The following is a 25,962-nucleotide window of genomic DNA, read 5'->3' as shown; positions in this document are numbered from 1 at the left end:
GTCATATTGGCAATTTTTTTATTATTTACTACTGAGCTGCTTATGTTGTGGAGCTGTACAGACCAGCGTATTCTCCGTTAGTGCTGTTATCCATGATGGTATTTGCAGAGTTAAACCAATTTCTACGTCATGGAAACTTAAGTTAAAGAACAGAATCCATTATTTTAACGCTTTCATTTTCAATATGCCACCAATTTTGTTCAGCGCCCACTTCTTTTTTGTTTTTGTTTTATGTGAGGTTATCACTCCTTTTAATATTATTTTCTCCTTTTTCTGCAACAGAGTCTCTCTTCCATGGCTGGAGCTTTGGCATAGGAATGTTGGAACTGCCAGATGAAAGAAAACTATGGGTCATTTAGTTCACCTTCTGCCATCCTGGTAGTCCCATTATACACTAAAAATGGAGATGTTGACCAATGCTAGCAATCAAACTCGATCAATTAGTCTATAAGAGACCCAAACATAATGTGAAGAAGAGCTCAGTGGTGGAGAGCTTTGGAAATAAAGGTCCAAAATCACCTTTTTCTTCTGAAGCAGTCTAAACTTACCATGTGCCATGTCCAATGTTCCCTTGAAATTTGCTTTGTACCAGGTGGGCTACAAACTCCTCTGAACACTACTTTTTGTCCATGGACAGTTTATTAAAAATCAATGATTTATATTATGCTGGAAATTTCTACCGATGAACTGACAAAGCTGTGAGCTGCCCTTTTATTTCAATGCATGCTGCATTCCAGATTGCACGCACGCTCATCTTAAAGGGAACATTGGTCATGTCTCAAGTTATTCATATACTGTATCCAGGCCTGTGCCAAGGCTGCTTTAAATTTGTCCACTTGATGGCGCATGAGAGCAAGTGAGGGACCACGATCTCATTATCCCTCCTTTCCTGCATTTCCATGATTTCAGTGTGCAGTGCAGCGCCAAACATGCTGCTGGCTGGCGAAGTCAACAGGGGGCCCAGCTGCCTGCATGGCTAGCATGCTAGCTTGTACCTCTTAAAAGCAGCCTGTCCTCTTAAAGGGAACTGCACTCATTATAAGGAAGTTGCTGACTGTGCAGTAATTGGCTGCAAGGAGAAGCACCCCAAATGAAGCAACAGCCGAGAGAGGGCTCCCAGGTTTTCTGATGCCGCGCTGGAGGCATTAGCGCAGGAGATCAAAAGGAGAAGTAATGTTTCCGCAAGGGATCAGGAGGCCCTCTAGACACACCCTGAGGAAGGAATAGAAGCAGGTAGCCAGGGAGGTCAATTCCGTGAGCTTGGCTCTGAGGACCTAGCAGCAGTGCCACAAGAAATTCAATGACCTCACACGAGCGGTTAAGGTTAGTGAATGCATCTTGAAAAGAGATCTCCTACTGATGGCACCACCAACCTCTCATTCTGCTCAATGCACCTCATCACCATCAATTACCCATCAGCAATCTCTAGCAATCAGGGCTCAGGCCTATTATTCAGATACTCCACCTCACCCTCATACACTTTCTCATGCTGCCAGCCTCACACCCATCTCTCGCTCTTCCGCATACCTTCAGTTATTCAGCCATGACAAACACATCAACCAAACACAATCACTTGGCATTTTTCCTTCCCTCTTTCAGGACAAGATGGCATATAACAGGAGGGGCAGAACAGAACCGGAGGGGGACAGGGACACCTACATCACCCAAGCCTGCATCGTGGGGATGACTGTGACAGAGCCCATGGCATCTGGCACCACTGCGAACATTCAGGATGACAGTATGTTCCTGTCCTATGCCTCATCTCAAAACACACCTCACCCTCATCCTGCCATCTGGCATGAAGTGAAAGCTGCAGATGGTGTGACCACAGACCTCTTGCTTTTCACCCCACCCTCCTTCCCTCCCCTTCTGCATTTATGCTTCCAGATACCCAAGAAATGCCACCTGGCCAGTCAATGCAGCCTCTTGAGGAAGGGTGAGAGATGCACCTGACTTCTGATGAAGAAGCACCATCACTTGTTCTGACAATCGCGGCCACCAGCTCAGATACTGGCACTGTGAGTACCTTAGAAGGTAGGATAGAGTCAGGATCTGCAAGTGGTGAGTCACTGGGCATGAGTGGGCTATGGCCAGGCCAAGGAGAAAGGACAGTGTATGCGCCAACTGCCCCAAGGGCGAACAGAAAAACGTGATGAGCATGCACACCGAGATTCTTGGTGCATTGACAGGCCTGCCAGAAAGGCTGTTATCATTGTCAAGGAGCAAGGAAGAGTCTGGCTTGGAACAGGGAATCATGCAGAGCTTGGAGTCCATCCTGTCCAGCTTCCAAAACAGCATAGGCGGAAGTGACACAACGTCTGAGTGTAGACAGAAGTCAAGAGATCTATGCTTGTTGCCATGCAGGCTCAGACTGCTGCCATCATGGCTGTGGATCTCAGTGCTCAAAGGGGCACACAGGCTCTCACCACAGTCCAGCAATCTGTGCTCCAACAGATTACTAGGATTGCTGAAGGCGCCACCCTGGGGGAGTGCTAGTGGCTCCATAGTGCACTAACCTGCTGTCCTCTCTCAGGATAACACCATTTGTGCTCCTTTCACTGCCATTCCGCCAATACCCTTGCAGTTGCCTGTCAGCCAGCCAGCCCAGTGGGGCAGTCTGAAGCCAGGTCCACAATGCCTGGAGCTGCTTGAGGGCATCCTTCAAGACCATCTACAGTCTCCCCTAGTGAAAGTCAGCAGCTTTCCACCAGCCATGTTGCAGTCACTGGGGTTTGCACTGAGTAGGGGCATTAGGAAAGTCAAAGGCACCCGCAAGACAAGCACTAAAGGATGCACAAGAATGAATTGTTCAGTTCTGTATGTATTATTGGAAGTATTGTTGGATAAAAGTATTATGGGATGGTTTTTTGTTGGTGGCTTTTATTTCAGGACTTTGGTTAAGAGGACGCTTTGATGGGACTTAGCAGTTGGAACGAAATGTGAGGAATTGTGGAGCAATGGTGAGGATGAAATGAGGTCTTGGGGAAATGAAGTCTCATTTGCCACTCAAGGACAGAGTGAAGGGGTCCCAGATGCCTCCTTTCTGCTTCCTCCTCCTCCTCCCAAGGTGGCCTCCGAATGCCTGGTGGCAAGGAATGCACTCTCATGAGAGTGAGATTTTGGAAGTCACAGTAGACCACCACTAACATGGACAACTGTTCTGGTGAGTACTGGAGGGCTTCCCCCTCGTGGTTCAGGCAGTGGAACTGTTGCTTGAGGCTGCTGATGGTCTGCTCCACAATGCTTCTTGTGGCTGCGTGGCTCTTGTTCTCGGCACGTTATCCTCATGTGGTCGGATGGTGAAGGGGCATCATGACCCAGGTGTACGGAGGGTATCCATTGTCTCTAAACAGCCAACCCCTGGTTCATTAGTGTGGCCCAAAGACAGCAGGAACAGCTGACTGCCTCAGGATGAGGGCCTCGTGGATACTGCCGGGTTAGCAGGTCTTCACCAACATGGTGTTATAGAAACGGTTGCATACCAGCTGCATGTTGACAAAGTGGAAGCCTTTGTGGTCGCTGTACCCCTCCCTGTTTACTTGTGGGGCCCACAGAGTCACTTGTGCGCAGCCAATGGTTCCCTGCACCATTGGGAATCCCGCTACCCTGGCAATGCCATGTATCCACTCCTCCTGCTTCTCTCTGGTAAGAGAGAAGATGAAGTGCCCTGTCCTGGCATAGGGGGCCTCTGTCACCTCCCCCATGTAGTGGTGGGCGGCGAACTGGGAAACGTTGACTATGTTGCTTGATGCCGGCTGGAAAGATCCGCTTCCATAGATGTTGAGAGTGACGGTGACCCGAACAGCCTCTGGCAGTGCCATCCTCATCTTGCTGTGCAGCTCTAGGTCCTATTGAAGGAGGTGGTCCAGTTCAATGGCACCTCCTTGCTGAATTGTAGGTGCCTAAAACATTGCTCCTGGTTGAGGTGGAGGTAGAAGAAGTATTCTCTGAAAACACTTGGTGGGATAGGGCCCTCTGTGGAGAGCCCTCCTCTTCCTCCCTCTGTGCACAGCTTCTCCTCTCTGCAGTCTGTGCTTCATGTCCCTGTCATGCTGCAGGCCAAAATGAACTGCAACTATAGCCCCCATAATTCTAGCAGGCTTTCTATAGACAGGAAAGTGCATCACCTTACACTTTTCTGCATTGAATTTCATCTGCCATGTGTTTGCCCATTCCACCATCCTTTTGAAATGTCTTATTATCTTCCTCCCTGTTTGTTACTTTTCCAAGTTTCATGCCATCTGCAAATTTTGACATTGTGCTCTGTACCTCCAAGTCCAAGTCATTAATGGTTATCAAAAACAACAGTGGTCTTAGTGAACCTTGGGAAACTCCACTTTATACTTTCCTCATGTCAGAAAAACAGCTATTCATTGCAACTCTCTATTTTCTATCTCATAGCCAGTTTTATATCCATGATGCTAAAGCATCTTTCATCCCATGGGCTTCAATTTCACTAACAAGCGAAATATGTGGTACTTAATCTAGAAAAGAGAAGACCGAGGTGACTTGATTGAGGTTTTCAAAATTATGAAAGGGTGTGATAGGGTAGACGCAGAGATGTTTCCACTTGTGGGGGAGCCCTAACCTAGGGTCCATAAATATCACTAATATATCCAACAGGAATTCAGGAAAAACTTTACTCAGAGAATGGTGAGGATGTGGAACTTGCTACCACATGGAGTGGTTGAGGCGAACAGCATAGATACATTGAAGGGGAAGCTAGACAAGCATATGAGGGTGAAAAGAATTGAAGGCTATATCTTGATCGGATTAGATTAAATAAATAAAGTGGGAGGAGGCTTGTGTGGAGCATATGCACCAGCTGAATGACCTATTTCTCTGCTGTAAATTCTATGTAGATGTATGGTTAAGTTTACTGATTTATTTGAGTTTTTTAAACATCTTTATTGCGTTATAAATGCAATATTTTCAGTCACATATATAGGCAGAAAAGCAACACAACTGATTAAAGAAAGTGGAGCAAATTTTTTCTAGTAATTTGATTGGTTGGCTGTGATAAAAAATGGAGCGATTTGATTGATCACCTTCGTGATGGTCACCGTTGGTCGATCGCCTTCCCTGCCAGTCTAATAAATGGAAATGGGTTTTAATTGCTTTATGTTTGATAAGTTGGATATTTAAAATAAATCGACATTAATAATAGATTGCGGTAGCTTGAGATTTTACCCATTGGGTCCATAACTTCTTTTGAGAAATGTAACATCATTGAGAGATGTGATGCTATTAATGCTTGCAAGACGATAATTATATAGGTACAATACAGTTTCATACTTAGCCCTGCTGTTTGCCTTTTATTTCCCAATCAATTATTGACCCATGTTACAAGATTGCCTCCAATTCTGTGAGCTTTCATTTTTGCTAAAAATCACTTATGTGGAATTTTATCAATTGCCTTCTGGAAATTCGCAATAAGAACATGCATAGACACTTCCCTATACACTATTCTAGTCAACTCCTCAAACATTTCAACTAGATTAGTAATATGTGGTCCACTCGTCATCGATTTATTTGATCAGTTGATACTTGTCCAAGTGTTCAGTCACTCTATCTCTCTTGATAGATTTCACTAGTGTCCCCACAATTGATTTTAAACTGACAGGTCTGTAATTAGCTGGCTTCTCTCTCACTTCCTTTCTTCTGAAATAATGGAGTGACATCTGACATTTTCTGATCAAAAGACACAATTTCCAAATTTGGAGACTAATACATCTACAATTTCCTCACCTATTTCTTTTAATATCCTGGGGTGGAAACCATCAGGTCCTGGAGATCTGGTCAATCTTAAGTCCCAATATTTTCTCCATTACTATTTTTAAACATATATGATGAGGTCATCTACTTTGGTAGGAAGAATAAAAAGGCAGATTATTATTTAGACAGAGAAAGACTACAAAATACTGCAGTACAGAGGGATCTGGGTGTTCTTGTACATGAAACACAAAAAGTTATCATGCAAGTGCAGCAAGTAATTAGGAAGGCAAATGGAATTTTGGCCTTTATTGCTAGGGGGTTGGAATTTAAAAATAGGGAAGTCATGTTACGACTGTCCAGGGTGTTGGTGAGGCCGTACCTGGAGTACTGCGTGCAATTTTGGTCCCCGCATTTAAGGAAGGATACACTAGCATTGGAGGCAGCTCAGAAAAGGTTCACTAGGCTGATTCCTGGAATGAAGATGTTGTCTTATCAAGAACGGCTAAACAGGTTAGGCCTTTATTCATTGGATTTAGAATGAGAGGTGATCTTATTGAAACAAAGAGGCCGGAATTTTACGTTGGATGGATGGGAGCCGGACTCCGACATGAAAGTTGGTGGTGAACCCGCTTCCGCCTAGCTTTGGGATCCGTCCCATATTTTACGGATCCCCAGGCTTTAGTTGTCCCGAGGCGGGACTTCCATCCATTTGGGGGAGGAGGTCCCGCCTCAGTGTGCTGCCGGCCAATCAGCAGCCGGCAGCTCTTAGTCCCAGCAGCGCCACCGGGAGCAGTGGCCATTGCTGGGACTGCAGCCAAGCCGACGCCATGGATCGAGGAGGGAAGGTAAATAGGGGCATGCCTCAGCAGGGGGATCAGTCCTTCCCTGGTGAGGCTGGAGTGGACCTTTGGGGGGAGGGGGGTGTCTTGGGTCCCGGGGGTGGGTTGGGAGACAGGGGCGGCCCTCAATTGCGCACCCTGTGCCCGACTGCCATGACCCCCACCCCCCCCTCCCCAGCACACCCGCTTACCACGGGTAAAATATCCGTGGAGGTGGGCGAGGGCCATTAAGAGGCCACTTAAGGGTCTTGATTGGCGTCAGGTGGGCGGGCCATTTCCAACCACCCCCCCCCCGCCTGACCCCTGTAAACTTGTCTGGAGGCGGAATCGCCTGCTGCTCAATTTTACGCCGTCCCCACGCCACCATCCGACTCGCTGGGGCAGCGTAAAATTCAGGCCATAAGATTTTAAGGGGGCTTGACAGGGTAGATGTTGAGAATATGTTTCCACTGGTGGGGGAATCTCGAACTAGGGGACATAGTTACTGAATAAGGGGGCATACATTTAAAACTGAGATGTGAAGGAATTTCTTCTCTCAGAGGGTGGTGAATCTCTGGAATTCTCTACCTCAGAGAGTTGTGGAGGCTAGGTCACTAAATATATTTAAGGTGGAGGTAGATAGATTTTTGAAATCTCGGGGAGTTGAGGGGTATGCGGAGCAGGCCCGAAAGAGGAGTTGAGGCCTGGGACAGATCAGCCATGATCTTATTGAATGGCGGGGTAGGCTTCAGGGGCTGAATGGCCTACTCCTACTCCTATTTCTTATGTTCTTATGCTTTTATATTAAGTTCCTCCCCTTGACTTATTTCTAGGCTCCCTTTTGTCACTTGTATTTTGTCCTCTGCCTTCACTGTGAAAAAGATGCTAATTATTCATTTCATAAGTCTGCCATACCTTATTATACATTATGGTCTTATCTGTATATGCTTTAATGGGTCTATATTTCCCCCTTACTACTCTCATTCACTTAAAATATTTATAAAAACTTTTACTGTTGCATTTAATATCCCTCATAATTTTGTCACCTTCCTTTTTGCACCTCTTCTTACTTTCTTTGTATATCATTGTTATTTTTTATTGCTCTCTCAGTTCTCTGGATTTCCACTTTTCCTTGCATTTCTGGAAGGGTTTTCTTTAGCTTGATAATGTTGATTACTAAGTATACAAGTGGAGCCTTTGTTTTTATAAGGCTATGTACTGGTTTTCCATGGTATTTCACATTTTTTCCATAGGATTACCCAACAACATCTCAGCCCATTCTACTGTGGTCAATTTATTTCTCATCATGGTTTGTAACTCGCTTGTCCCTCTCAAACCAATTCACAAATGCAATCATATTATGGTCACTTGCAGTCAGATTGTTAATTAATTTTGATTTGCTATTCATGACTAATTCCAGTATGGTTTGTTGCATTAATCGATTATGGGTGCACGTAATTTATGGTGCACGTCCAAACTTGGAGGTCTGAGCTCATTCAAAATTAGGCCTTGGGCCTCATCTTAATAATTGTGATGATCTGCTGATGCCTGTCGTACATCCAGAGGCAGCTCTGTGCTTAGCTACGATTCAATTTGTGCCACTTGCCTCTTCGTCAACAGCCCTCAGATCAGTTCTCAGAGGGGGAGGGGAGAGGGTCTGGAGGAGACCAACGGCTTTCTGAAGTGCTGTGGAGCCAGGAAGAGTATTACAACTACTCCAGCTCTATAAAAAAGTGCCTTAACCAGAATTAACTTACCTCTTAGGTAAGGCCAGACCGCCATGTCGTTCAGCACCAATGAATTCCCTAGAAAGGTCCTTAAACTCGTGCTAGACCCCTCATTAGCATATTTGTGGACTAGTGTCTGTGTAAAGTGGTTGCCTGGAAACCTGAAAAGCCGCCTTTACCAACTTGGTGGCATCTTTAATGCTGGCGTACATAGGCGCAGGACGTAGCACCCCGTAACTGGTTCTTTTCCTTTTGCCCCCATTTTCTGTCTAGAAACTGGGGCCAGAAAGACAAATTTCTATTACTGTTCCAGAAAGCTCTCCCAACTGTATTTGACAGACTTGTTACTTTTACTACCTTAGCTGTGCTGTTTCTTCCAGTCTAGGTGAACATTAAAATCTCCCAGTGTACACAATTGTTCCTGCCACATGTTTCCCACTACATCACTACTGTCAAGAGGTGTGTAAACAATGCTCAGCAGGGTATAGCATCCTTTACTGTTCCTTAACTCTACTCATACGTTCCACTGCTTGTTCACTATTACTGATGTTTTTTCTTCCTGCTGTGCTAATTGTGTGTTTTATCAATATTGCTACTCCTCCCCCTATCTCAATGTCTCTGTCCTTCCTGAAGATCTTATATTCTGGAATATTTAGCCCCCAGTCATGCCCAGCTTGTAGCCAGATCTCTGTAATTCCCACTACAGCATTATTTTAAGTTGAATTTGTTCTTTGATTAGATTGGGTCGATTAGGCTTGTATTCGCTAGAGTTTAGAAGAATGAGAGGGGATCTCATAGAAATCTACAAAATTCTAACAGGACTGGACAGACTAGATGCAGGAAGGATGTTCCCGATGGCGAGGGAGTCCAGGACCAGGGGTCACAGTCTAAGGAGGACTGAGATGAGGAGAGATTTCTTCACCTAGAGAGTGGTGAACCTGTGGAATTCTCTACCACAGAAAGCAGTTGAGGCCAAATCATTAAATATATTCAAGAAAGAGTTAGATATAGTTCTTAGGGCTAATGGGATCAAGGGATATGGGGAGAAAGCGGGAACAGGGTACTGAGCTTGGACGATCAGCCATGATCGTATTGAATGGCGGAGCAGGCTCGAAGGGCCGAATGGCCTACTCCTGCTCCTATTTTTCTATGTTTTCTATGTTTCTTTGTTCTAACTCATTTGTTGTATTTCATATGCTACATGCATTTGTGTACAGAATTCATGCTGGGGTAACTAATGAACACTGCCCATATGCCTGGTGCCATTTTCTCATACTTTTTTGAGTATTTGTATTATCTGTATCACTTTTTGTACTCTGAGCTTTGCTCTTATTCCCTTCTTTTTTATCTACAGTTATGTACACCCTGGCTCCCCCCCACCCCACCCCACTTCCCCTTTATTGGAGTGTTTGATGTCAGCTGAGGTTCCAGTGCAGTTCTGAGGGTGTGCTGCATTGTTGGAGGTATTGTTCACTGTTCCGATAGTTCAGTTGGATGGTAAAGATCCTGTAACACATTTAAAGGACAGCAGGGTGTTCTCCCAGTGTCACCGCTGTGGTAAGGCAGTGGCCCTATTTAGTCTCTTGGCATCACTGGTGGTTGGGAATATTTTGCTTGCAAATCCATGAGGCATGACCCTGGCAGTTATGTGGGGACTGTGCCTGCTGGTACCCTCTAGCACTGATTTAGAAATTCGGTTTCAATGTTCCATCAGTCTCATGAGGAGTCAAATTCTGCCACCAATGTATATTTAGACTCATTTTAGTAAGCTTGAAAAGTATGCCATTGTGATCCCTTTATCCTTCAAAAACATTAAACCTGATCCTCACTAGTCTCACAGCCCAGTTTCCATGATCTCAATCCAGTTCTCCAAAGTGCTCCCAATTTCCATCGAAGCCCTCCCCCCTCCAGATCCTGGCCCTATCCCACTTTCCTGCTCCTCCATCCATGTCCCAAGGTTTTCTCATATGCTAGTTCATCCTGATACTCCCACTACCTCTGCCCCCATCCAACCAACTGCAATAGTATAATCTCCAAACAAACATACATAGTATCACTGGAGACCCAATAATGCAGGGAAAGCCAACCCTGCAAAGCTCAAGAGCCAGTTTTTATTTTTATTTGACAAAATGCCTGACATTTCAGGCCCTGTTACAGTTCATGGGAGGGTGATGGCAAAAAGAGGATCTCCGTTTCTGTTGGCTGCTCAGAAATCTGGTTATTTATGTTACAAAGTTCTGCCATTACTGTGAAAAGCATGCATCTATGGGTAACCTATAAAGCACCTTAAAATAAAATATTACTAAATATATTATTATATATGCTAAATACAATATATTAAAAATCTTAGAAATATTTACATTATAATCTAGGCACAGTTCTTTGAATAGGATTCCAGTCTGCCATCGTTTTAATTAAAAGTTAGTTTCCAAAAATTGCAATAATCCTAGCAACTAACAAGGACTAAAAATAAGAACAAACTTCAATCACTTCTGATAAACAATGAAACACTGCCAATAATGGCAGTAACACTGGGATGCTGAGTGACATTTGCACTATAACCACAATGATATGCCTGCATTGCATTGCATAAGGTCCAGTCAGGTGAACAAATCAATGCGCATTCTGACGTGCTTTCACTTCCCACTATATTCTTCAAATCAGGCTTATACTTGATTGCTCATGAACACAGAGATTCTGGAATATGAGCGTGAACCAGAACCGATGTTGTGATTTTATGTCTTAAAGGGCTGGGAAACATTATAGACTTGTGCACACCGGTGAAACAGAGCATCAGTGAACCTGATATTTTGCTACTTTTTAAGAGGCATTGTCTCCAGAATTCAGCTCAGCGCCCACAATATGTGGCGCACTTTGGGCCCTGTACTCCATGAAGGAGCGACCTCTGTTTGCCCCTTGCATGGCAATTGACAGCGAGAGGGTAGAATCAGGAATAGGGGCTCCCTAAGCATGAAGTTCTCACTGCTACATATGGAAGTGAGTTCTCTGGAACTTGATAGAATCATAGCCAGAGGACATGAAAAAACACCCCCCGGGTGTGCAGGCAGGTGTCAGAGTTTCTGGCTGTCATGTGGCGGTCAGTGTGAAAGATGCACCCAAAGTATTGTTGTACCTACTTGACCCATGTGAGCCAAAAGCCTTCCAATGACCTTGCAAACTCTGCCCTGACTAAAAAACTTTCAGAGCCCCTGGGGGTAACTTTAAATTAAATTGGAACAAGGTGGGATCAGAGACCCAAACCGTCAGTGCTACTCTTCCCTTATTCTATTGCTGTTTCACAAATTTGGAAGTTAAAGCTGCAGTTAAATACCAGAGCCAATGTTATTCTGCCACTTCCCAAAGGCAAGGAGGATCAGATAGGGGCAACTCATTCGGCCAGAAACTGAAATAAACTGAAGAGGGTTCTGTGTTTATTTCCCTGGGCACATAGTTAATACTGCCTAGTATCTGGACAAGCGATACAGATGGAGCTGGGACTCAGAGATGAGAATGACCTGAGACTCAGAAACCAAAAACGTCTAGAGTAAAAATAAAAGTAAGAAAACCTTCAAAATGTAACAAAGATCTTAAAATCATTCTATTCTTTCAATTATTAGTGAATTAATTAATGGTCTTATCTGACCCAATAGTCAATGCTCACTTTTTGATAACTCCCTCCTTGCCCAAATAATACTGCACTAGTTTTTCACAACCGGCCTTTAAACAAAGTCCTTACAAGTAAAATGTTAGGAACATAGGATCATTAAGAATAGGAGGAGCTATTTAGCCTCTCGGTCCTGCTCTGCCATTCAATTAGATCATGGCTGATCTGTACCTTAACTCCATTTCCGTCATGCTCGCCAACCTTTTCATAACTGGTATTTAATATAAGCTATCTCACTAAACACGAGCAAATAGTCCTTTAGCATGTTCTACCCATATTGCTGAACTCTTTATGCATGTCTAGCTTTGTATTAGCATTAGGGACCAATAGAAAACATGGCCTCCCTGATACCATTCAGAATGCTTCAGTGCACATGAATCTCATTTGCCTGTTTGGGACATATTAGCACATAAATTCCCATTAACAATTTCAGAAATGGATATATATTCAGCCTTCTATATTTATATCTTTGCAGACACTTCCAGAGAGGAAAATTTAGCCCCCAGTGTTTTTACGATGAATCTGAAATTACATTCAACACAAATAATTCCTTGTTCAATCTCACCCACATAGTCAGACTTTCTTGCATTCGACCTGACAATCACGGTTAAATGAACCATAAACAAAATTAAAATTAAATATTTTACCATACAATGATATTTTCCTACTTTTTGTTTGTCCATGTCAAATCACAGACATATCTATAATATATTAAAAATCATATCTTTGTGCATTTCCCATTAATTTATCCATTATCAGTTCCTATGTCCCCATTTATAATGGGAACTTGTCACACTGAAACTACATTTGGTGGCATTTTATTTATTTATAAAGGTGATTTAAGTTTTCTGCACAAAATAGCATGTTCTGCAAGACAAAGGGACAGTTGAGCAGTGAGTCTGCGAGCTGTAAAACTCTCATTAGCGTGAAGTCTTTTAGCATTTAAAAGTTGCTGAGTGGCATGAAGCTCAGTGATTGCAAGATAATATAATGTTCAGGGTTACTGAAAGCCCATTGATTTTTTGAATTAAATGAATTGTATTTTGCACATCCTGACTGCAGAATATGCAGTAGAATTCCCCTGTAATGTTGCACCACTGATCTCTGAGATTAGCAGTTACCAGGAACACTGTATATGCATTGCCTTCTAATACCAGTGGAAAGGAAAATTGGCCAGAGTGTATAACGGGCAGACAATCTGCCACCGCCCATTTTGTACCACCACCAAAGTTGAACATTACAACAATCATTTCATTTATATAGCAGCTTTAATGTAGTAAAACATCCAAAGGCCTGACATAGGAGAGTCACGAAGAAAATTTAACACTGAGCCACATAAGGAGATATTAGGGCAGATGGCCAACAGCTTGGTCAAAGAGGTATGTTTTAAGGAGCATCTTAAAGGAGGAAAGTGAGGTAGTGAGGTGGAGAGTTTTAGGGATGGAATTCCAGAGGTTAGGCAGTTGAAGACACAGTCGCCAATGGTGGAATGATTAAAATCGGGCTGGAGACAAGATTTGGAGGAGCACAGATAACTCGAAAGGTTGCGAGTTGGAGGAGATTACAGAGATAGGGAGGGGCGAGGCCATGGAAGTATATGAAAACAAGGATGAGAATTTTCAAATTGAGGCGTTTCTGGACCAGGAACTGATGTACGTTAGCTAGCGCAGGGCTGAGGGTGAACGTAACTTGGTGCAAGTTAGGGTGTGCACAACAACAACAATAACAACTTGTATTTATATGCCACCTTTAATGTGATAAAATGCCCCAAGACACTTCAAAGGAGTGTTATAAAGCAAAATTTGACAGCGAGCCACATAAGGAGAGATTAGAACAGGTGACCAAAAGCTTGGTCAAAGAGGTAGGTATTAAGGAGTGTCTTAAAGGTTAGAAAGAGAGATAGAGAGGGGGAGAGATTTAGGGATCAAATTCCAGAACTTAGGGCCTAGGCAGATGAAGGCATGGCCACCAATCATAGAACAGAATCATAGAATGGTTGGAGCACAGATGGCGAACATTCAGCCTGTCGTGTCCGTGGCGGCTCTCTGCAAGAGCAACTCAGCTCGTCCCACTCTCCCACCCTTTCCCTGTAGCCCTGAAATTTTTTCTCTTCAGGTGCCTATCCAATTCCCTGTTAAAAGCCATGATTGAATCTGCCTCCAACAAACTCTCAGGCAGTGCATTCCAGATCCTAACCTCTCGCTATGTAAATAGGTTTTCCCTTATGTCGCTGTTGCTTCTTTTGCCAATCATCTTAAATTGGTGTCCTCTGATTCTTGATCCCTCTGCCAATGGGAACAGTTTCCCCCTATCTACTCTGTCTAGATCCTTCATTATTTTGAACACCTCAATCAAATCTCCTCCCAACCTTCTCTTTCTAGGGAGAAAAGCCCCAGCTTCTCCAATCTATCTACGTAACTGTAGTCTCTCATCCTTGGAACTAAACTCATAAATCTTTTCTGAACCCTCTTTAAAGCCTTCACATTCTTCCTAAAATGTGGTGCCCAGAATTGGACACAATACTCCAGTTGAGGCCGAACCACTGCTTTATAAAGGTTCATCATAACTTCCTTGTTTTTGTACTTTATGCCTCTATTAATAAAGCCCAGGATTCTGTATGGCTTATTAACCACTTTCTCAACCTGCCCTGCCACCTTCAATGATTTGTGCACATATAGAGCTGAATTTTATGGACCCCCTAGGGATGTGAATGGAGGTGGGGGCCCATAAAAATACATAGGAAGATGGGGGGGGTGCCCATCGCCTTCAGATATCTTCGAATTTAGTCCAGGGCAGGGAAGGCTGAGGACTGCCATCCTGCCCAGAGGCCAATTAATAGCTACTTAAGGTCCTTCTCCCCTGGGCGACCACCCAGTAACTCAAGACAGCCTCCATGTAGGTTTGAGCAGGTCCTCCTACATGGGCAATCTGTGGCCCAGGGGGGTCCCTGCAGCAAAGGCTGCCCCTGTGGCATAACCCACCTCCCAGCCCTCAGTAACCCACCCCCCCTGCCCCCACTTCGCTGGGGCTTGCCTGAATGACCCCAGTGAGCCTGCTCCCACTTACCTCCCTGGCTGCTCTTCATCATGCTGCAGTACCAGCAGTGGCCACTGCTCCAGGTGGTGCCCTTTGATTGGCCAGCAGCTCTTGGAGGTGGGATCCGTTAAATGCATCCGGGGGAGGGGGCTTCCAAAGGGAAGGGTTCTCCTTGTCTTTTGCGCCCAGCATTGGGACCCCGGATGGCTGCATAAAATCCAGCCCATACTCCCAGATCTCTCTGTTCCTGCATCCCCTTTAGAAATGCACTCTTTATTTTATATTGGTGCAGCTATTAAAGTTGGGGATGCTCAAGAAGCCAGGATTACAGCAGTGCAGATCTCTCAGAGGGTTGTAGGGCTGGAGGAGATTACAGAGATAAGGCGAGGCAAGGCCAGGCAGGGATTTGAAAACAAAGATGAGTATTCTAAAATTGAAGCCTTGCCTATCTGGGAACCAGTGTAGGTCGGTGAGCACAAGAGTGATGAGTGAACGGGAATTTGTGCGAGTTATGACACAGGCAGCAGAGTTTTGGATGACTTCAAATTTATGAAGGGTAGACTGTGGGAGGCCAGTCAGGAGTTGGAACAATTAAATCCAGAAGTAACGAAGGCATGAATCAGGGTTTCAGCAGCAGATGAGCTCTTGCAGAAGTGGAGCAGATATGTGGTCAGAAGTTCATCTCAATGTCAAGTACGACACCAAGATTGCGAACATTCTGGTTCAGCCTCAAACAGTTGTCTGGGAGAGGGATGGAGTCGGTGGCTGGTGAATGGAGTTTGTGGCAGGAACCGAAAACAATGGCTTTAGTCTTCCCAATATATAGTGAGACAAAATTTCTTCTCGTCCAGCACTGGATATCGCATAAGCAACGTGACATATTAGAGACAGTAGTGACTTTGAGAGAATTGGTAGCAAGGTGTCATAAGTGTACATGCAGAACCTGAGGTGTTTTTGGATGATGTTGTTGGGGAGTGGGGAGGGTGGTGGGTAGCATCTAGATGTGGAATAGAAGAGAGACAAGGATAAACCTCGAAGGACACCAGAGGTGTTGTGGCAGCGGGAAAAGAAGCAAGTGCGGGTGATTCACTGACTTTGACTGGTAGATAAGAATGAAACGAGGTGAGTGCAGTCCCATTTAATGATGATGGAGGAGAGGTGTTGGAGGAGGGTGGTGTGGTCATCACCTCCCTACTTTTTTCTTTCAAAGTTAAATTTTCCCTTCTCAAAAAAAAGAAATTATCATGAGTAATAAACTGCCTGACTGCCTTTCCCTTTATTTTTGTCTTTCTTTCTGTCTCTTACTCATTCTGTTTTATAGGTGTTAGAAATTAGAATCTGTCTCTCAGATGTGCAATTAACATTTACTTTTCTAACAACCAATTGCAAATAATTAGATGACTTTAAAAGTCAATTCTTTTTGAAAATTGAAGCAATATTATATATTACTGAAAAAGAAACATGCTGTTGAAGCTTTGCATCTTGCACTCATCAGGACAGAAGCAAGAATGCCAAGTTTCAAAGGGAGCAACAATTTATACTGCATGAGAAAAGGGTGCTGATCGGTTGCAAGTTGACTCTGGTCGAGGTATTGCCATGAAGAATGCACCAGGGAACTATTGTCTCCATGCTTTTGTTTAATTCAAAAAAGGTGCAACATTTGGACATGTTCCTTTTGCTTGCAGAGGACAGGTTTCTGCGTATCAATACATGTAGCTTCTAGCAAGCGTAACTGAGCCACATTTGAGAGCCAGACTGATGATCTTAAATTGGTTGTTAGTGTAATTCTTAGCACACTTGGGATTGTTCAGTAAGTGCTGTCCAATCGCAGAATCACCTCTAACATTAGACATTGTGTTCTGAGTTTTGCAAGTATGGGCTGGTTGAGTATGTTTGGTAATCTGCCTATTACGCACAACTAGTTTTTGGCTTGACGGCAGCATCTTGTTAGTGGAAAGTACCACTTGTGTTGCTACTGCATAGTAGAAGTGTGAAACGGTTAAATTTCACCTGTTGCTCAAATGTTTGAGATACCTTATCCTTCCAGGGAGGTAGACTAGGCACGTTTCAGGTCCAAAAGTGGAGGTCTTAGGCCCATTCCTGAGTATGTGCGATATACAGCGAACAATAATCTGATCGGAGTAGGCATTATCCCGCAGGATAGTATGATACCCCTTATTTCAGTGTCAAGCTTGCACAGTGAGCAGTATACATCTTGGGATTCCTACAGCTCCACGTGCTATATGATTGGCCTTTTCGGCAAGGTAAATAGGGCCTGAGCCATATTATAGATTGTCGAATTCAGAAAACTACTTAATGGTGTAGTGCTGTATTTGGATGATGTGTACATGCCATAGCTGAATAACTAGAGATATATGCAGGCAGCGAGAGGTGGGTGTGAGGCTGGCAGCATTGGAAGGTGTGTGAGGGTAAGGTGAAGTATCTGGATGTTAGGCATGAGTCCTGAGTGTCAAGGAGTGCTGCTGAGTGAGTGATGGGGATGTGATGCATTGAGCAGCATGCGAGGTTGATGGTGTTGTGGGTGGGAATGTCAGATGAAGATGCATTCAGTGACCTTGACCACCTGCAATAAGTCATTACACTTCTTATGGCACTGCTGCCAGTTCCTCGGGTCCAGACTTCGAGAATTGACCTCCCTCACCACTTGCTCTCACTCCCTTCTGAGGATGGTGGTCCTTGAACACCTCTTGGCCCCACTCCCCAGTGGAAACATGGCATCTCTTCTTCCCACCTCCACCACTAATTCCTCCAGTGCTCATCCATCACCTCGGAACCCTCTCTGTGTCCCGGTGTTCCATTTTCCATAGAACATAGAACATAGAACAGTACAGCACAGTACAGGCCCTTCGGCCCACGATGTTGTGCCGAACCTTTAACCTACTCTAAGATCAAACTAACTACCTACTATCATTCTACTATCATCCATGTACCTATCCAAGAGTCACTTAAATGTCCCTAATGTATCTGCTTCTACTGTTCCATGTGTAAATTCTAGCAATATTATTCAATGCAGCTTCCCTTTAAGAGGGATAGACTACCTTTAAGAAGAGCAGGCTGGCTGCACCACGTGCTCTCAGTACATCACTGATTGGCCTCCTGCTGAGTGCAGAGGCAGCTGTCAGCATGAAGAGGAAGCCAGCAGCAAGGGAGCTGCTTGCCCCAATGCTACTATCATGGTAATGAGTTGGGAACACCAGGTTTGTGTACTGCCCACCTCCAACAGAACCAGCACAGGCAGGTCACGAATCGTTACCCCCATGCCCAAAAAACGCACCAGGCACATTTTTTAGGCCCAAGTTTCTAAATGGAGGAGAGGAACAAAGTGATCTGGGGATACAGATACCCAAATCACTAAACGTAGCTAACCAGGTTAATAAGGCCATTAAAAAGTAATAAAAGTCCTGGGTACATTTCTAGAGGGATAGAATTGAAAAGCAGAGAAGTTATGTTAAACTTGTATAGAACCTTCATTAGACCACACTTGAAGCACCCTGAACAGTTCTGGTCTCCAGATTATGAAAATTACATAGCGACAGGTGCATAAAAGATTTACTAGGACGATACCAGAACTAAGATTTTATACCTATCAGGAAAGATTGGGAACAGAACTAAGGGCCACAAATATAAGCTAGTCACTAATAAATCCAATAGGGAATTTAGGAGAAACTTCTTTACCCAGAGAGTGGTTAGAATGTGGAACCTGCTACCACATGGAGTAGTTGAGCAACTGGCATTAGATGCATTTAATGGGAGAGCTAAATAAGCACATGAGGAAGAAAGGAATAGAAGGATATGCTGATTGGGTGGATTAAGAAGGGTGGGAGGAGGCTTGTGTGGATCATAAACACCTCCATAGATCGGTTGGGTTGAATGGCCTGTTACTGTAGTATAAGGATTACGGGCTGGATTTTGTGCTGGAGGAGGGGCTTCCGGCGCCGGGCCAAAAAGGCAGGGGGTTTCCCATCTCTGACTTTTTTTTCACCCTCACCCCCCCCTGCCCCCGGAGTTATCCTCCAGTACTTTTTTGTCAAAGTTTTTGGAGGCAGGGTCCCCATCCCTTTAAAGACTTTAAAGGGACAGGCGATCCCGCCTCCAAGAGCTGCCAGCCAATCACAAGGCTGGCAGCTCAGCAGTATCGGCAGCTCCACCAGGAGTGGTGGCCACTGCTGGTACTGCAGAGGCCTCAGCCCCAGACCCAGCGCTGGAACACCGGACAAGAAATAGATGAGGCAGGTTCGTCGGGGCCAGTCTGGAAGGCCCCGGCAAAGGGGCTGGGGGGAGGTGGTCTTGCAGTCCGGGAGTGTCCCGGGGGGTGAACTGGTTCCTGCTGGGGGTCCTCCCTGGGCCACAAACTGCCCACGAAGGAGGGACCCCTTCCCTAAGCCCGCAGGGAGAGCGCCACGTGGCAGAAGCCCCCCCGCCACTGGTAAGAACCCAGCGGCGGTGGGAAGAGGCCTTTTATTGGCCCTTAATAGGCCATTAAGGGCTTCAATTTGCTTCCGGGCATGAAAGCCATCATCGGCCTATCCCACACCTGCGAAGACTGCTGGGTGACGGGGAGGCGACAGCCCCTCTGCTCTCCACCCGTCACAATTCTCTGTGCCACCACCCCCCACACCCCACCCAACCCCACCTCCGATCCTGCCTCGGGGTGGGGCCGCAAAATTTCGGCCAATGTGTTTAACCTAGGCCTTAACAGGGCGGCTTACTTAGGGCTTGGAGGGGCATTGGGGGGACGGTGCTTTGGCCGGGAAACCCAGAGGTCTATGCTGTGAAGTTTTAACTCCACAGTGCGCATCCTTTAGCCTTGACAGGTTCTCCGCCCGAATGTTTGCCTGTTTAATAGGATTGGCTACCAGTTAGGTGGGGAGGTTTCTGGAGCAGGTCGTAGGAGCTGCAGGGGTGGGGTAGGGGACATCAGATGAACAGATATTTGGGGGCTGGGGAGGAAACACCCCTGCTCCACCTGGCCCAGAAGCAGTGGGTGTTTCCTGAAGCTGTCCTCATCTCTCTTCTGCTGTCATGCTTCCCAAGACCTGTGAAACCTTGCTCGTCACACATAAACCTGAATGCTGGTTAAACAAGAGGTTGCGAGCATTATTAAAATATTGAATTGCCAACTGACCTCCTGGAAGCAGCCTGGCTGCCTGCCCCTTGGCATGCCTCCATTAAACCTGGAAGTTAGCAGGTTGGGTGGGCTGATACGGTGTTTTAGATTTTTAACATTTTACACCTGATCTGACTCCACCTGTTTTCACCTCTTACTTTGTGTAACACCCTTTTTACCAACATTTAAAATTAGATCTGTATATGCGAGCATTTACACTGAGATTCTATACATAAACATTTATATAAAAATTTAACAGTGAGAAAACCATATTAAAACATTACTCTATCATGGTTTGTTGATGATCAACAACAATAACTATTTGCATTTCTATTGCGCCTTTAATGTAGTAAAGCATCCCAAGGTGCTTCACAGGAGCATCATCAAACGCAACTTGACTCCGAGACACATAAGGAGATAAGACAGATGATGGAGGTAGGTTTAAGGAGCACCCTAAAGGAGGAATGAGAGGTAGAGAGGCAGAAAGGTTTGGTGAGTGAATTCCAGAGTTTAGAGCCTAGGCAGCTGAAGGCATAGCTGCCAATGATGGAGCAGTTAAAATTGGGGAAGCACAAGTGGCCAGGATGGGAGGAGTGCAGAGATATGGTCATAGAGTCATTTACAGCACAGAATGAGGCCATTTGGCCCATTGAGTCCATGCCAACTCTCCACGATCTATGCAGTCAGTCTCACTCCCTGGCTCGATCCCCGTAGACCTGCGAGTCTATTTCTCTCAGGTGGACATCCATCTTCCGCTTGAAGTCATTGATCGTCTCTGCTTCCACCACCCTTGTTGGTAGTGAGGTCCAGGTCATCACCACTCCCTGCATAAAACAATGCTTCCTCATATTCCCCTGCATTTTATGCTCAAAACCTTCAATCTGTATCTCCTAGTCCTTGTACCATTAGTTAATGGGAACAGTTTTTCCTTGTATAACTTATCTAAGCCTGCCATGATCTTGTACACTTCTTTTAAATCTCCCCTCACTCTCTTTTGGTCTAAGGCGAAGAAACACAGCTTTTCCAACCTCGCCTTGTAACTATAATCCCCCATCCCTGGAACCATTCTGGTAAAATAAAAGCAAAATCCTGCAGATGCTGGAAATAAAAAAAAAGTGCTGGAAATACTCAGCAGGTCTGACTGCATCTCCTCTGCACACTCTCAAGGACCCTCACACCCTTTCTGAAGGGTGGTGACCAGAATTGGACACAATACTTCAGTATAAACCAGAGTTTATAAAGGTTCAGCATAACCTCCCTGCTTTTGCACTCAATGTCTCTATTTATGAAGCCCAAGATCCCATATGCTTTACTAACCACTCTCTCAATATGTCCTGCCACCTTCAAAGATCTATGCAAATGCAGCCCAGATCCCTCTGTTCCTGTGCACTCTTAAAACTATACCATTAAGTATACATTGCCCCTCACTATTCCTTCTGCCAAAATGCATCACCTCACACTTGTCAATATTAAATTCCATCTGCCACATCTCTGCCGATTCTGTTAGCCTATTATTATCTTGTTGCAGGTGGTTCATATCATCCTCACTGTTTGTCATACCTCCAAGTTTGTTGTCATCAGCAAATTTTGAGATTCTACCCTCTATTCCAAGATCCAAGTCATTTATATATAGCAAAAAAAGCAGTGGTCCCAGCACTGAGCCTTGGGGAACACCACTGTCTACCATCCTTTAGTCTGAAAAACCATTTGCCATGACTTGCTGTTTTCTGTCCTTAAGCCAATTTTTTTTATCCAATTGGACACTGATCTTCCTATTCCATGGGCTTCAATTTTGTTAACCAACCTTTTATGTGGTACCTTATCAAAAGCTTTCTTAAAATCCATAGAAACAACATCCATTGCGTTCCCGTCATCAACCTTCTCTGTTACTTAATCAAAAAATTCAATTAAATTAGTCAAGCATGATCTCCCTTTTACAAATCCATGCTGGCTCTCCTTAATTAACTCAAACCTCTCTAAGTATCCATTGATATTTTCCCTGATTATTGTTTCTAAAACCTTACCCATCACTGATGTTAAACCAACTGGCCTGTAGTTGCTAGGACTGTCCTACACCCTTTCTTGAATAAGGATGTCCCATTTGCCACTCTCCAATCCTCTGGCATCTTCCCTGTATCCAGGGAAGATTGGAAGATTATGGCAAGCCCTTCTGCTAGCTCCATCCCACTTCCTTTAGCATCCTGGGATGTAAGCCATCTGGACCAGGCAACTTATCTACCCTAAACATAGCCAGCCTTTTTCGTACCTCCTGCCTCTCAATTTTTATCCTATCTATTGCTTCTACTGTCCCTGCTTCTACTGAAATTTTGTTAGCCTCCATTTCCTTAATGAACATTGATACAAAATGCTCATTAATTATATTAGTCTTGCCCTGTGCCTCTGAGCATATATTATCCTCTTTGTCTCCAATAGGCCCCACTCCACCTCTTACTACTCACTTACTATTTACATGCTGGTAGAAGATCTTTCGGCTCCCTTTTATGTTGACTGCCAGTCTTATTTTCCTCTTCACCTCCCCTCTCAACTTATTGTATATGGCCCAGTTCTCATTTGATGAGTTCATCTGACATGCATCATACACCCTCTTATTTTGTTTCATCATATTCTCTATCTGAATCCACGGAGGGTTGTAGGGCTGGAGGAGGTTTGAGAGATACGGAGGGGTGAGGCCTTTGAGTGATTTGAAAACAAGGATGAGAATTTCAAAATTGAGATGTTGCCAGACCAGGAGCAGGTATCCAATCAAATACCCAAAATACCTTCTAAAAATATTTTGTTCTGCCTTTTTATTCTCAGTAAACTAAATTTCTAGACCAAAACAAGTGTTCTGTTTCCCTTTGTAAGACTCTTCTTCAAACCTAACCCCTCACCAACCATTTTGTCTCACCTACAAATGTTTCTTTCTTTGCCTCGGCAACCATCTATTTCTGACTATGCCTCTGTGAAACACTGCAGCTCATTTTCCTATGTTAAAGGCGCTGTATTGATTGTTGTTATTGGGTCAAGGGGGATGTTAGAGTGTAGTGGGGATATTAGGAGAGAGTGGAAGACATTAGGAGGAAAGAAACTATATATGGATTATGTTGGCCATGCTGATGTTGTAAAAAGGACATGGTTAAGATTGATCTTAAGAGCAGAACATAAGAACCCAAGAAATAGGAGCAGGAATAGACCATACGGCCCCATGAGTCTGCTCCACCACTGATCTTCTGCCTCAACTCCACTTTCCCGCTTGCTCCCCATATCCCTTGATTTCCTGAGAGATCAAAAATCTGTCTATGTCAGCCTTGAATATACTCAGTGATTGAGCATCCACAACCCGCTGGGGTAGAAAATTCCAAAGATTCATAACCCTTTGAATGAAGAAATTCTCCTCAACTCAGTCCTAAATGATCGACCCTTCATCATGAAAGTGCCCCTGTGTTCTAGATTCCCCAGATTATGCTGAGAAGTTGATTTTAATTTTCTGCATAAAATGGCATGCTATGTAAGACAGAGGGACAGTCAAATAGTGAAGGGCTCTGTCAGCTGTAAAATTCCGGCCAGCATGAATTCTTTTAACATTTAAAGTTGCTGAGTGGCGTGGAGCTCAGTGATTGCCAGATGACATAATGTTCAGGGTTACTGAAATTCAACAAATTTTTTTGAATTTGATGAATTGTATTTTGCACATCCTGACTGCAGAATATGCAGTAGAATTCTGCTATAATGTTGCACCTCTGAGCTCTGAGATTGGTGGTTACCAGGAACACTGTATATGCATTGCCTTCTAATACCAGTGGAAAGGAAAACTGGACAGGATGTATAATAGGTAGACAATCTGCCGCCACCCCTTTTGTACCACCACCAAAGTAAATATCCCCCTTGTCTGCTTTCAAAATTCAACTCACAGATTCAATGTCAGGGACAAAAATATTAAGTTCAATGAAGTACCACTGGCCATCAGATGCTTCATCATGGTCAGGTCCACAAATGTTGTCATGGAGATCACCACAACTTCCAAGCTGGAAAGCTCTGCGCAAAGCCCTGTGACAAGTTTCCCTTAACAAACCCATGCTGGTTTTCCTTAATTAATCCACACTTGCCCAAGTGACTGTTAATTTTACGCCGGATTATAGTTGCTAAAAGCTTTCCCACCACCGAGTTAAACTGACTGGCCTGTAGTTTCTCTGAATGGGTGCAGGTTAATTGTGCATTGTGATCCCTGTGCCCATTTTCCAGCCTTACTCAATTCTACCCCCCCATGATTCTAAGCCCAAGCCCAGGCTGCTGTGTGAGGTTGAAGAGTTCAAGTAAAACTTTAAGTAAGGCATTTATGAAGCAATGGTAATTCAATGAATAAATGTAATTATATTATTGTGAAACTTTTTTTTTAAATGTTATTTTTTATTTTGGACCTTAAAACTTTCAGTTACTGAGAAAAAAGGGCAAATGAAAAATCTGTCAGGAAGCACTTTGAGCAACTCGTGGGAACTCGGAGGTCAAATTGCACAATCTTAGTGTATTATATTCCAACCACAAAATAGCAATGTGCATCATACTGTATGACACCTATAATAATGAAAATACCTACCCCGGTGCTACTAGAGGAGTAACAGGTACTGCAGGTACTTACAATGAGTATTCAATGGAACATGTGCTGCATGCACCATATTTAATATGTCATCAGTTCACTTTGTGCTTGCTTTTTGTAGTGCACAGGGAGATGTTTAAAACTACATAGGAAGACTGCACAGGAGCTGCAAGTTCAGCCAGTGCAACTCCATATAAAATCAGTAAAAGGCTCATGACTCATTCAGTGGGAGCTGCATTTCTATTTCTGTGTCACAATGAACAGCATAAAGTACTTAGCCTATTCAGGAAATACGTGACCTAACGACACCCTTCTAGCATTTAAGATAAATAATGGGTAATGTTCGAAAGCTGAGCTGGGCATTCATGATAAATCAGGACGCTGTTTTAGTCAGTTCATCCACATAATTGTCAGGACCACATTTGCTTTGCTCAGCATTAATTCACTCTCTTTACACACAACAGAGGGCAGAGGGAACGAGAATGGATTTAGAAAAAAACACATCAAGAGTTAACATTTTTTATTTTCTAAGAAAAATGCTGTACTTACTTACCATACAGAACAGTGATCAGTGAGACGGGCATGACAAGGATCCCCACCAGCATGTCTGCTATTGCCAGAGACATTAAGAAGTAGTTTGTGGCATTCTGCAGTTTTTTCTCCAGTGACACTGCCATGATAACAAGAATGTTTCCGCCAATCGTTAAGATTATGATGATGATAATAAGCAGAGCTGGCCAGTTTTTCCCCTTTCTGTCACCACAGGCTTCGTTTGGTAGGGCTTCAGGGGCTAGGGATAGGTTACAAGAGCCAGAATAATTTACAAATCCTGTCAGGGCTCTGCTGCTGAACGCACTAAGATTCAGCAGTAAAGGTGCAGCGGAGTACGTGGTCAGATTGAGAGAGTTCCCTACTTCACTGAAAGAACTCATTCTTTGAATCTCAGCTTTCGAGACTCATAAGTAAAATCGATCACATTTGAAATGTGTCACTGCCATAGTTAAAAGGTGCATAGGTCCCGACACCTAATGCCACGAATGTAGATACTGAAAGCCATCATTCTTCTTCTGATTCCTCTTGTGCAGCATTAAAGACCACATTCACTCTGGTCCCGTCACTATTCCTAGAAAACACATACTCCAGATCGAAACTGCAGCAGCCGAACCATCCCAAGAAATTCATCTTTGTGTGTATTCATTGCTGGTATCTTACAGTAACTCCTTCCAAAGACAATTTTTTAAGAACAAAGTGAGGTTGTTTTCATTATTTTCATTGTCTTC

The 25,962-nt window shown here is 44.2% G+C and overlaps 1 protein-coding gene across 1 annotated transcript in view; it reads right to left on the bottom strand.

The window, feature by feature from the left end:
• Positions 1-25,614, bottom strand: part of LOC137374096 (5-hydroxytryptamine receptor 2A-like) — a 118,394-nt gene extending 92,780 nt beyond the window's left edge. The window contains exon 1 of the mRNA XM_068039854.1: positions 25,236-25,614. Coding sequence (XP_067895955.1) covers positions 25,236-25,614 — 379 coding nt within the window. The remainder of the gene's footprint in view (positions 1-25,235) is intronic.
• Positions 25,615-25,962: the final 348 nt, after the last annotated feature.

Source organism: Heterodontus francisci, chromosome 10 (assembly GCF_036365525.1).
Source record: "Heterodontus francisci isolate sHetFra1 chromosome 10, sHetFra1.hap1, whole genome shotgun sequence".
NCBI classification, from domain to species: domain Eukaryota; kingdom Metazoa; phylum Chordata; class Chondrichthyes; order Heterodontiformes; family Heterodontidae; genus Heterodontus; species Heterodontus francisci.
The sequence above is the reverse complement of the archived record's forward strand: the minus strand, read 5'-3'. Positions and strand labels throughout refer to the sequence as shown.